Consider the following 13,114-nt stretch of genomic DNA (forward strand, 5'->3'; position numbering starts at 1 on the left):
TGGCCGCAGAAGTGGTTTGCAGGGACCCCGATGGGGGCCTGGAGGATCGCTCTTCAAAGTGAAACCCTGTCTGTTTGATTTATTTATTTTTTAAAAAAAATAACTATTTTTTTAATATTCTCAGATTGTGGGTAACTTAACCATCAAGGACGTAAGCATTGAGAAGATCAGCTTTGATTATTCCAGCTACGGAGATGCACAGCTCAGCGAGGGGGATTTTGGCCACGTAACTGAAATCTATGACTTCTCCCCGTCGCTGAAAACGGAGCACCTGCTGGAAGTGTTCTCGGATTTCCAGTGAGTACCCCTCCGAGAGCCTGAGCACAGCAGGGCCGCAGGGGGAGCGATACCCAGACTCGAATGCACGACAGAATCGGATGAATTTTGAATTTTAGTTTCGCCTTCGCACCCTTATGTCTTACGCTCTGTGCCTTAAAGGGCACTTTGCCGCAGTTTATGCGGGATTTAAAACACGATCAGTTTTTCAGGACTCTCTCACATGCAGTTACCTACGTGCAGGCTTACGGCTACTCTTGTGGCTTCAGTGAGAGCCTGCAGGTGCTTTCTAGGGGCTGCTTTGTTACTGTGTCCTGGTGCTTGAGCAAATTTACGCGCTTATGTAAGTCTTTGCAAGAGAAAGGGCTCAATCCTGCTCTCGGAGCGGAGATTTATTATGTAAATACAGGGAACAGAGCCTCGTGCCTAAGGGAGTGACATTGGGTTAGAAGCAGGACCAGACCAAAGTTCAGCCTTGCCTTGTTACTGATAAAGGGTGCAGCTCCGAATTCCTGCGTCGCTGCTGCCAGCGTGCGCGGGCATGCTGTCTGTGGGCACCTCTCCCTGTTTTCCTCCCACCCTCCTCCTCCTCCCTCGATATACCTGGCGGCTTAGACATGAACACTGCACTTCTATGGATCCCTTAGATTAAAAACCCCATGATTTACATTTTCAATAAGCCACTGTGTGTGTTTCCTCTCATGCATTTTTTTTCCGCTCACCGTGAGAGTGAAACCAAGCTGAAAATTGACGGATCTAATCCTAGCAGTCGATTGTATTTGTATTTCCTGTGCTGCAGGAAAAGCTTTGAACTCCCTGCTCCCAAACTCACGTTTTCCACTCGTCTTCATTACCGTGGTCTCTTCACCCTAAGCTTTGCAAACCACTTTTTGTAAAGCACTCGCTTTTTAGTGTCTGAGCAATCGGGTAGTGGTTGTGTATAAATAAAGGACAAATAATATTTTCGTGTTACAAGACAGCCCCTGGAGTTGAGGTTGATTTTGGCCAAGGGTTTCTTCAGAGGAAAAGGAGAATTCTTGGGGGCAGCTGATGCGTTGTGGCCTTGGAAGGGGCACGTCTGATGTTCTTCTGGTCCTTCCTTTCCTTCTCTTTCCCCTCATGTAAAATGGGCGTCGTGCTTTGAAAAGCACCAGCAGTCTACATAAAACCACCAAGCACTCTTGATAACCCGAGGTGGCTGATGGGTTTTATCGCGTGGTGGTTTGGGTTTTTTTCCCCCTCACTAATGAATATTTTATTTTCATTTTAGCGAGAGCGGTTTCAAAATCCAGTGGGTGGATGATACGCACGCCCTGGGCATCTTCTCCAGCCTGTCTACAGGTAGAGTGACTCGATGCGCGGCTGCGACCGCGGGACCCGCGGGGCTTTCTCCGCTCTCGCGCGGTGACGCGGTGCTGACGCGGTGGGTTACGTCGTGCCGCTGTCGAGTCTTGCGCTCGGGCGAAGCTGTTGCCAAAGGTAGTTATGGTTCATCACGTCGTGTCCTCCTGCACGCTTCCAACTTGAAAGGCTTTGAAGGCTTGAGAAGCTGGAGTTACCGCGTGCGGCGTGGAACCTCCGCTTTGCGAGCACAGCAGGTTTTTAATTGGCTTGGGTAATAACCAGGGCACCTTTTGTATACGGAGCGACTCACGCCGCGCTTCTAGAAGTTAATCTGGTTTGCTACGTCAGGCTTTTTTTCTCGTGTAGCCAGACAAAAGCCCTGCAAGTGGACAGTACCCTCCTGGGGACCTTGGGAGTGCGGTGGCAGGCGGGACAGACCCCCAGCCGCCTCCCAAACTGACCTTCTCGGGGACAAACGCCCCCAGGAGACACTTCCGTCCAGCAGCATGCGTAGGCCGAAAGCTTACGCTTTTTTCTTGGGATCTGAGTCTAATAATGACAGAGGTGTCTTTTAAAACATATTTATATTTTCTTGGGACTCTCCCCGTGCGAGGAACGCAGGAGGTGACCAGAATGAGTTTAGCTGTATTAGTACAAGTCTTGACATAACGCATCAGCTGCTGAAGCTCAAATTATTCAGTGTTATTATACCGTGGACTGATTTTTGTTATTAAAGCCACCAAAATTCAGTCTGCTAATTTCTGCACTCTCTGTTCTTCGAAGCATCTCAAGCCCTGGGGCGACGTTACCCTTCTTTAAAGATCCGACCGTTGATCCATGCAACAAAGCAGTCTAAGGTCAAGGCACTTCAACGACCAAGTAAGACAATCATCTTTTTTTTTTTTTTTTTAAGTTATTACTGCTATTATTTCTTGGTTTATCAATCTCGAGTGGTCACAATGATGAGTTAAATAGGCAAGTACAGATTAAGGCCCAGTATTTCTTTTTCATTTGGGTTTTTTTAGCTTTACTGGCGTTGCAGGACACTGAGCTGTTGTGTGGGGTCTTCCGTGAAAGCCTGCAGATGCTTTTTTTTTTTTTTTTTTTTTTTAAAACACTATTTTCAGCCAGCCTGTATCATAGTTACGTTAAAACTTACTGCCTCGGTGGGGCTGGTTTCTGCCTGTTGGCACAGGTGAATGTGATGACAAAACCAAATTTGCAGAACAGGACTCCTGTGCTGCTTACAGGAAGAAGAACTCCAGCTGTTACCTATGCTTAAGGTTTCGGTCGCTCTTTCTCCCTTCTATATGAGAGGCCTGAATAAAAAAAAAAAAGCATAGAATGCTGTTGCTTTTTGTTCACTCTCCAGCTACGTGGTTTGCTGAAATTCAGGCTTAGTCTTTCCCGTGTTATTTGCTTCGCTTGTGTGAAGTTTTAAAAGTGAACAGTTGTGTTGTGCAGCGGCGTCTGCAGGCCAGCAAAGCACGGCAAACGCCGCGAGCCCGCCCAGGGTTTCCCTGCCCTGTTATTCTGCACCCTTAGAGATAATAGAGGAGACAAAACCAACAGCAGTTACGTTTTGTGGTTGGCATAATTTTATTCAGTATCAGGTGAAGGAAAAAGCTGTTAAGCTTAGCCATTAACATTGGTTTGTTTATTTTATTGCCTTTTAAAATCATAGTGTAATCAGTTATAGTTGCCACAGTAAAGAAATGCCATGAATCTTGTAGCAGCGGAGACTTTGCTGACCGTACAACGGCACTGCCCTTGCTCCAGTGCATCGCAGCCGAAACAAGTGTCAGTATTAATGCTCGAAAGGGACACTGTCACAGTTCGAAGTTCCTGAGTTTGTAAGATTTGAATGACAGGTCGAAGAATTGGATTTGGTTTGGCACTCCCCCCTTCATCTGTTTCCATTCACCCTTCCTGATCCGTGTTGCTGTTGTAGCCTCTCGGCGCACTTCTGAATCAGGTTAAAAACTCCCTCTGGGGAACGTTACCTATAAACTCGGGTTGTATTCCATTTAAGTAGCCATTTTTTTTTCCCAAATACAAATTTGGATCTTAATTATCTGACAGTGTCCTTGGTTTTTTTTTTTTTCTTTTTTGGTTTTTTTTTTTTTGAGCTTTGCCAAGAAAGAGTGGCAGTTTGCTTTTCCAAGCTGCGGCTGGGCTGCCTTCATTAATAAAACTTCGGAAAAAGCAAGCAAAGCCCCCATTGCTAACTGGATAATAAATTTGCAAACAGTTGCTGATAAATGATTAGCTAATTGCTAAATCCAGACTAGGGTGGACTTGGGACAGGTTTTGGTGCATTCATTTCTTGTAAGGAGGAACTGTAGCAAGCCAGCTGCCTGCCGGAAACTGGAGGTTACTGGCCAAAGGGCTTTCCCAAAGCACCTCATATATTTAGCTGGTTTTTTTTTAAAAAAATGCTGATTTTCCTTTTTTTCCTTGCTGCTTTCTAAGGATTTAGACTGCTGGGTTTGATTAGTCTGAATTGAGATCAAGCTTTCCTGTGCATGGATGACTTGGTTGGATTGTGTGCCTTCATTTTGTTCCCAGAGATGTGACTGGCTGAATTTTGCCAGGAATGGTTAGGAAGCTGCTCCTGAAAGCAAACGGGGAACAATTCTTGCTACCGCTGCAGAAGAGGCCTTGGAGCTTAATCATAGCCAAACAGCTTTTGAACTGTCATTAAAAAATCTGAAGTACAAATCTGGAGGCGAATCTTTCTAAAGACAATTTGCTGGATAAGGACAGAATGATTTGCTCCTGGGCTAATTCTGTAAGGGAATTAAGGAAATAGAAATCAGCCCTTCTTGTCTGCCAGTCCTAGGGTTTAGCCACAAGACTGCTCCTGAACAAGCACTAACTTAGTGATTTTTTTTTTTCTTTCACCCATTTTTACCTAGAGCTCCTTCACCTTGCAAAAGAAAGGCCCCAGACGGACACCGCAGTGGCGAAGAGGCTGGTGACCCGGGCTTTGGGGTTGAAGCACAAGCAGCAGGGCGTCCCGGGCACCGAAGTGCTCCTGCCAGAAAGCTTGGACCAGGAGGAATAAACCATCTCGGCTAACAAAAACAAAAGATGTATAGATGAGCATGGCTGTGATATTAAACCGCATGCAGAACAGTGAGTTGCCACGGGGATGTTCTCTTATGGGTTAGCACCATCTTTTCTTTCTAAAGTTGGGAAGGAAAAAAAAAAGTTTACTATTAGTGAGATCTTGAGCTCGAGAGCCGAGCCCTGCGGGGCGGCCGTTAGCTCTTCGTCACGGAGAGCGGCTTGCCCTACTCTGTTTGAAAGCATGTTACTCATGGGGTACCTGCAGAAAGTAAGGCTGCTTACAGAAAACCTGCTCTATAATTTAAAAAAAAATGCGTTAGAGTAAAGGAATTGTCTCTCATTGGCTAAAACTCGGCTGTAAGCAAGAGCAGAGCATCTGCAGGAGTCAAAAAAATCTGTTTAATGTTTACTTTGTTGTAATGTTATTGTTCAAATAGCCCACAAACCTGACGAGCACTGAACGGGAGTTTCAGGGTTTTCCCTTATTTAGGTAGCGTTTCAAGAGCCTGACTGGCTTTGCTGCGCTGTTAGCAGGGGCAGTTGTCCTACGCTGATGAGGAAAAGAAAACCAGAACTTGGCCAGTTCTGATGTGCCCAGAGCCTGGTGCTGAGAGATGCTGCAAGGCACCTTTTGTTGTGGCAGCAGCGGCAATCGAGCATCCAACACCTCCCAGGCTCTGCTTTTGCTACACAGTCCAGCATCTTGAGAACAAAATGGAGTTTTCCAACTTGCAGTAGGCTAAAAACCTTTGCTAGATGCCACCACCTGGGCCACTGGATAAATGACAGAAATACTCTGACAGGCATTAGCAAAAGACTTTTGCATTCTCTTAAGCCCCACAACATCCCTGTGAGGTAGGTTATGGAGAGCACAAGTTCGATGCCGCCGGTTTCAATCCCCCTGTGGACTGAAATGGGCAGCTGGAAGCAGTCAGTTAACTTGAGCTGCTTGGAGAAGTCTTCCGTACAAACACAGAGGGAGAAAAAAAAAAAACACTTCAGTACCAGGAATTGTGAACAAGGCCCTAAACTTGCATGGAGTAGAAATACACAAATGGCATCTAAAACATTTTTCTGGGTAAAACATTTTTATTCAAGTAGCTGTCTCTGAAAATCCGTAGCAACGTGTGTCCTCAAACAAACAGAGGAACGCACTTAGCACCATTGTGAATTTACCAAGTGTAAAAAAAAATCCTTTTAAAGCCAACTTACACAGGTGGGTCTGCACAGGTCCAGCTCCCTGATGATGACAGCCAAGAAGTTACCTCTGTAAGGTCCAGTGATGATGCAATGCCTTAACTAAATTCATGCTTTAAAGAAAAGACAGAGTGAACATCCAGCTTCGAAGGGAATATTTAGATGTACGTAGAATCTATTGGGTGAGTAGCTTACTGCGTAATGGAAATTCACAGTCCCGTGGACTCATCAGGAGATCTGCAAAGTCGTCTGGGTGGTACCGGGGAGGTGTAGCTTCACGGAGCCCCGATGCACTCGTGGAAACAGTTCTGCATTAGCTGCTCCGCTTAAGAGATTGTGTTGGGAGTTGATTGTTGAATACAAGAGTTTCACTGTGCAGTATTAAATTATGCTTTATACCCTTCTGCTCAGAAAAAGCTGCTCCTATTTTTTTTTTTTTCCCCCTTTCCTGTATTTCTTTGCTAAAAGGGATTAATGACACGGCAGTACTGAGGATTAGCTGGGTTCAAGAAGCAGCGTGACAAATGGAGGCTTTCGCATCAATGGTGCGTTCAAGCTTGAGTCAAAGAGCTTAAAGGTACCGAGATATTAATGTCTTGAAGAAAATGCATGGTAAAAAGACACCTTTAGGTTGCTGGTACCCAAACAAAGGCAAAGTGTGCTTGCTGCAGCCTGGACCTATGGCTGTGAATAAAGATGGCGCGGCAGAGCGGAGGGAGAACTCGCTGTGGCGAAGATACGGAGCCAAGTTGAGCTTAAAAGCCTGCTCCTAACTACCTCAGTAGTAGGGAGTGGAGTTACAGGAGGCACGTGGTGGTCTGAGCACCTAAACTGGGAAGGAAGGCACCTTTAGAAAATAATTTACCTTGCTAATTTAGAGTTTGATTGTTTGCTTGATTTTTCTTTTTTTTTTTTGTGTGCAGTGGTTAGGGAAATCACCGAAGCAGGAAACCTCGCTTCTTTAAATAGTGGGGTGGGAGGCGATGCTGTTCTATCGGGTAGACACCTTGTTATTTGTGAGTCCGCTGAAGTGATCAAACTTCTGTTCCGTTTCCTCACTGAAGGAGCCACCTGGGGAGTTCACAGAGAGAACACGGGGCTGAGCAGGAGGTAGCGAAGGCAGCTCGCAACGCGAGGCAGAGAACACGCCGGGGTTTGGCGTGATCTGCAAAAGACGCCGTGAAAACGAGGGGCTCAAAGCAAGTACTAGAAGAGCAAAGATTTTCCCGGGCTCATTAATTTAAGCATTAATTAAATCTTACCATAACTGGAACGGCTGAGCATCCCCAGGAGTACTGGGTGTAGTCTTTTAGGTATTTGGAAGACCAGGCTACAAGCTACCCTCAATTTCACTGCTAATGGTTGTTACTTAAAAAAAAATGAGGTGATGGCTGTGAAATGGTCTCCTCCTTGAGGCCGAGGACCATGCCCTTACTTTTTGTTAGTGGAAAGACAACGAAAGCTAAATACATTTATTTTTAAATAGAAATATTTTCAAGCTCAGCTGGAGAGCCCATCCAAGACTTAAGTGCCTGTTCAGCCAAATGAAGTGGGTTTGGCTTTTCTGAAATAGGTCGCAATCTGCAGCGTGACACCCGAGACAAGTATTTTCTTTAAAAAAAAAAAAAAACCAAAACCCAACAAATTAATGAGAAAAATCAGTGGTTACATGGAATTTTTTCAGGAAAAACACTCCTTGAAGAACTTCAGCCAGCTCTGGAAATTGTCTACAGTGCTGGTTTTATGTGGAGTTGCTGTTAATTTCTCTTCTGTGTTAAAACAGTTTATCTTATAAAGCCCACAACTTAATTCCACTTTAAAATGGTCTTGAAAATTAACCGTTAATGCAAATTTAAACTAGTTTGGCTTTGATATTCCTAAGACCTCCCCCAAAATTCCGAACGATGTTTTAGGTGTATTCAAGAAAATACACGGCTTTCCCTCACAGGAAAGCGGGTGCCTTGCAGTTCCCAAGGGACAGCAGGGCATTTTTCCATTTCTGGCTCAGGCAGAGGGCTTTGCTCCACTGCTGTGCTGTTCACGTGACTGGGCTGGTTTGATTTTCAAGAAAAAGAGCAGCTTTGGGGTCCTAAGAGGTCAGTCCTAGGTCGGTAATAATTTGAGCCTGGGAAGAAGGTGGAGTTGTTTGCCCCGACCTCCTCAGGCACTCTAAACAAGTTCTCGGATTGCACGAGAGCTTTCCTTACGTCCAACAGTCTCGGGAAGGAAAAATGCTCATTTCCTTGGAGAAGAGATGCAGCTGGAATCCCTGTTCTACCAAGCCCAAGGGGTTTCTGGCAGAGCGCTCCAGCAACACGTCCAGCGCAGCAGCAAGGAAGGAACCCACCCCCATCCGACCACCTTACTCTTTGCAACCTGTAGCAGCTTGACCCTGTAACGAAGAGTCAGCAACGCAGGCGTTAAACGTTCCCCCCTGGGGGAGTCACTCTCACCTATGTGGCAGTTGTACATCCAGATGCGCTGCCCGTCGTACCGGCTCCTGCATTTCATCACGTTATTTGAATAATCGGATTCAGCCACTTCATAGTTCGGGTTGATGACAACCTAGGGAGTGATGGAGAAACACAGCATAAAGCTATTTTAAGGGGGACTGGGTATGGCACTTACTAGTTAGACTGCGACATTCATTACACCAGAATACTGTTTTTTAACAGGAAAAAACCTACCTCGTTTTGCAAGGAGACAGAAACTACTCGATTAAAGCCAGATCGAGATCACACCTTCCCCCGTGCACCAAGATGCCACCTCTACATTTCACACGATAGCAGTGCAGGCAAAAAATAATTCCTCTTCCCTTCTCTCCAGTTTAAGGGGCTGTTTTTAGAACCAAAGAATTCCCCCCACTCCACCCACTTGCACAAACCAGACTGTGGGCACCGCCTTCACTCCTGGTGCAAACCCCACAAGAAGGGCACCGTTCCATCCCCAAGCGCCGCCAGCGTTGCTTACAAACAGCTCAGAAGCTGAGTACGAGACGCCAGCGGGACGCTGTGCATGTACGTACGATGTGACACGTAACGCAGCGCGTTAACGTTAGGCTCGTGTAGGAATATCAAGTATTAGCTGGACGGGGATTTCTTAAGAGCATCCTCTCTATGCTGTGGTTCTTGGCCCTGATTTTTCACTCGGGGAAGGACGTCATCTGGTAACAGCTCGTCCTGGTAGGTAATTATCTTTTAGGTATCCTGGGACTAGAATTGCTTTGTGATCAGAAGTTTCTAGTAGATGTACAAATAAACCAGTCAGCTATATTCTTGACATCCCTAATGGATCAGATAAATGCAATGGCAGTGTCTCAAACCCTCTTTTTTTTTTTTTTTCCCTCCCGTACCTGGAAGAGGTAATCGCCTGGTGGGACATCAGTAATATCGATCCACTGGCAGTCGATGTCATGACGGTACACGTCCCAGCATCCCACTGTGATTCCTTGTTCACCAAAATTGGCGCATTCGTACTGTTTTTGCACATCTAAATGGGAAGAGTTAAAGGCACAAGGTGTTAGATTCACAGCGAGTCGGGCCGGGAATTTCCCACCCCCGGACACACAGAGGAAGGGCTAAGCTGTTCTCCAGCTCCCGTAGATGAGCTACGGGCGCAGTGTATTTGGGATGAGATTTAATACACCAGTGCCTTGCTCAATGCCTTGTACTGAAATACACATAGTGCTTAACTGCACGGGAGGAGCTGCCACCTCCCGTACCTCATCACCTAGAGGCACATTTTGGAATTTCTCACTTTACAGGAATTGGAAAATGCTCGCTTAGGTTTTCAGAGCAGCTCAGAGTAAGGATGTGAGGAGCTGAGGTCTGAAAACCTCAGCATATGGGGCCTTCAGGGACTCTCTTATACCTGTCGAGACCACTCCGTACATAGATAACGCCTCAGGACTGGTTTCTGGCTCCGGTCAGGCCACGTTCTGGCCCTGCTCGGGACTTCGACAGCATCTTTGAAGCCAGTCATCGCCTGGGGACAGCCATAAATTCCCAGCACAAAGGGCTCTGGCAAATATACCTGCTTCGCATTCGGTGTCTTCCAGACAGAAGCTGGCTTTGTGTCCTTCAGCCACCTTGGTTCCATTGAGGTTCAATAGATCATAGTGGGTAAAAACCTCCATGCTGTGGTAATGCCTGCAAGGCACAGACAGGCAGAATTATCTTCAGAGAAAACGGACACCCCTTGAATTACCAGGTCTAAAGGGCTGCACAGTCTGCCCCAGCAGATCTGGCCCAGTGGCTAGGGCACGAAGACCTGGGCACCAGTAGCCCAGACTCAACTCTTTGTGCTGTTGCATCCCTCAGGCCAGGCATTTCACCTCCCAGCCCCACGGGGGTAAATACACAACACCACACGAAGTGCTAGGGACCAAGCGGTGCTCCAGGAGGAAGAGTGAGAGAAACCACAGCCAGGAAATATTCCCCTGGGCGTAGTCCTACGTGGCACCAGCCCCGGTGCCGCCTGCACGCTGACTCCAGGCCCGGCTATTTATTTACATACCGAGTGCTAAAGCCTCACCCCGGCCTCTGTAGGGTCACTCCCATGTTTTATAACGGCAAGGAAGGGAAAACAAATCAAAGCCATCAACAGCCAAGTCGTCATTTCTAGTGGCCCTGTCATTTGAAATGTTTCACCTGCGCCTGCACAACGGGCTGCGAACAGAGCTGGCTCTACCCAGACCGGCAACCTGGCTAATCTTTATTTATTTAATTTTTAAGAAGCAGAATGTAAATTTATTGGCAGAAAACGAACGACAGATGGAACCAGCTTCTCTCAACACTCGCCCCACTCAGATCTAAACAACCTGACAGCTGGGTTCACACACGATAACATTTCATAATTGTAAACGGGGAGGTGTTAGCGTCAACTCAGCCTGAGCTGGGATGCTACCGGGGATGCTCCGGCACTGGTGGGCACAGCAACAGGTAACAGCGAGCGGGCAATCTGTGCCGTAGCCCCCTAACTAGCAAAGTTAGACCAGGGCAGGGCTTGAGTGATGTTCAACTTGAGAACATCAACCTTTTCTGTGCCACGCTGCTGGTTCAGCAAAAAAATCAAGCCTGTGCTTTGGTCCAGTTGGAGTCCATGGGGCTCGTAGAGCAGGAGGCAGATGGAAGCACCTGATTAAAACACAATTGTGTGCTCCATGTGGCCAGGGCTGGGTGCAGAAACATGGTCATGCTGATGCAACACACTGCATTTGATCCCAGCTTTGGAACCAGGAGTAAACCCACAGCGTGAGCACACTGCGGGGACAGGAGAGCAGCACGGGTCCTTAAATCCCTGCACATCTCCCCTGCTCCACTCTGAGTGAGGCAGCTGCACACACCGGCCCTAATTCAAAAGCCATTGCTTAGGAATTTTAAAGTAAAAAAAATAAAATAAAAAATAATTGCAGAAATCCTCTCCCTTCCGGCTGTAAAAATAATCATGGCTTAAAAACTTCCAACCACCATTACTGCAGCATCAGTCTGCACACATATTTACAGATAAAGGAGGAACAGGGAGGGAAGGGAAGGAAATTCCTCTGCTAGAGAGTGGGTTTCTTCTTACCTCCTCCTGCCTTTCCCCTAACCAAAAAAACCCAACCCAAACCCCAAAACCCCGCCTGCCAGAAGTTAATCCCTTTTCACTCCCTGCTACAGGTCTTTCCCATTTTTGTTCTACTTCCACATCAAAAGCCAACAAAACAGAAGCTCCCAGTGATGGAGTGAGGCAGAAGGAAAGAGGCGGCATTCTGCAGCGGCTGAGCTGTTGACTTTGAGGCTGTCTAATTTGGCTGCCTCTGATAAAAGTTTGAGGTTCTCAAGTCTGACTCAGTTTCTGAAGTATGTCTGAATCATTCAAAGAGGTGTTTACAGACTGGAAAGACTGAAGAGGAACTGAGTTCATCCTCCTCCATATAAACAGAATCCTGTTCAAAGCACACAGATGGCTCTCGGCCTCTTCCCCATCCTTTCCCAGTCTCACCTCACTTAGGCAGCCTCTCCCAAAGAGCTCCGAGCACCCTCCTGTTTAACCAGCCTGCGACGTGCTCAAAGCCTTGCGGTCCCCACGTATTCCCCCAGCCGGGCCGGAAAGGCGGACGCTCACACTGCACTGGTCCGGGTTTCCTCCTCTCCTAAACACACCATTGCCTCTTTACCTTCCGTTCTGTGCTGCCGGGGTTTTGCTCGTTCTGCTCGCGCCTCCAACTGCAAACGCTGCAGACCGACCCGCCTGCAGGGTAAGCGGCCAACGCTTGCCCCACACCGCGATCCGAAGCTTCAGACAAGGAGCCCTGCAGCATTGCGACCCCGGTGCAGAGCTGCCTACACGTCCTGCCTCGCTCACGCTCTTTACAAAGACTATAAGGGGCTGTTAGATTTGAGAATTTACTGCTCTAATGTTTTCACAAAGCACAAGTCTTACAACACGGGCAGGACAAGAGCTGTGTGCTGCGAGCTACTTAGCTCCCTTTTACCCCAAATTCATAGAATCGCTTTGGTTGGAAAAGCCCTTTGAGATCATCGAGTCCAAGCTTTAACCTAACCCTGCCATCCCACCCCCAAACCCTGGCCCTAAGCACCTCATCTGTCCTTCTTTTAAATCCCTCCAGGGATGGGGACTCGACCACCTCCCTGGGCAGCCCCTTCCAGCGCCTGACAACCCTTTCTGCAAAGAAAATGTCCAAACTAAACCTGCCCTGGCGCAACTTCAAACCATTCCCCCTCGTCCCATCGCCCGTTACCAGGGAGAAGAGCCCGACCCCCACCTCCCTACAGCCTCCTCTCAGGGAGTTGTAGAGGGCGATCAGGTCTCCCCTTAAATCAACCTTGTAAAAAGTCATCATTTCAGAAGCAAAGCGTCTGGGTGGCTTGATGCCAGTTCTTTTTCCTCCCCGTGGTTTACTTTGGCTGAAACTGTCAGCTTCCCCCTGAAAAATGATGCCTTTATGGGGGTGAATTTAACTGTTTGTCAAAAGTAAGCACAAAACAGCCTCCCAGCTGTACGCAGTTGAAGTGGAGACGAGAGGCATTTAAAAAAAAAAAAAAAAAAAGCAGAGTTACAGCGTGCCCTTGAGCCCTTTCCCAGGTGAGGAAGTAACTGGGATGGCTGCATCTTCCTCCCCACAGCAGGTACACAGGCAGGCGCTTCCTTCCGTCTGTCCATACGCGTACTCCCACACTGCCCTTGCACGTTCATCTCTCCCAGCGAGAGCTCCACATCC

General features: G+C 47.4%; 2 protein-coding genes across 2 annotated transcripts in view; one reads left to right on the top strand and one right to left on the bottom strand.

The window, feature by feature from the left end:
- R3HCC1 (R3H domain and coiled-coil containing 1) overlaps nt 1-4,994 on the top strand; it is a 14,604-nt gene extending 9,610 nt beyond the window's left edge. Inside the window, exons 7-9 of the mRNA XM_035891398.1 lie at nt 1,547-1,617; nt 2,404-2,499; nt 4,539-4,994. Coding sequence (XP_035747291.1) covers nt 1,547-1,617; nt 2,404-2,499; nt 4,539-4,687 — 316 coding nt within the window. The 3' untranslated portion in view covers nt 4,688-4,994. The remainder of the gene's footprint in view (nt 1-1,546; nt 1,618-2,403; nt 2,500-4,538) is intronic.
- A 910-nt stretch (nt 4,995-5,904) lies between these two features.
- The window catches only part of LOXL2 (lysyl oxidase like 2), a 57,456-nt gene continuing 50,246 nt past the window's right edge, over nt 5,905-13,114 (bottom strand). Inside the window, 5 exon segments of the mRNA XM_035891403.1 lie at nt 5,905-6,960; nt 8,343-8,454; nt 9,242-9,378; nt 9,922-10,037; nt 10,308-10,320. Of these exon segments, the coding sequence (XP_035747296.1) occupies nt 6,881-6,960; nt 8,343-8,454; nt 9,242-9,378; nt 9,922-10,037; nt 10,308-10,320 (458 nt within the window). The 3' untranslated portion in view covers nt 5,905-6,880.

Source organism: Egretta garzetta, unplaced genomic scaffold (genome assembly GCF_000687185.1).
Source record: "Egretta garzetta isolate BGI_Z169 unplaced genomic scaffold, ASM68718v1 scaffold233, whole genome shotgun sequence".
Classification (NCBI taxonomy): Eukaryota; Metazoa; Chordata; class Aves; order Pelecaniformes; family Ardeidae; genus Egretta; species Egretta garzetta.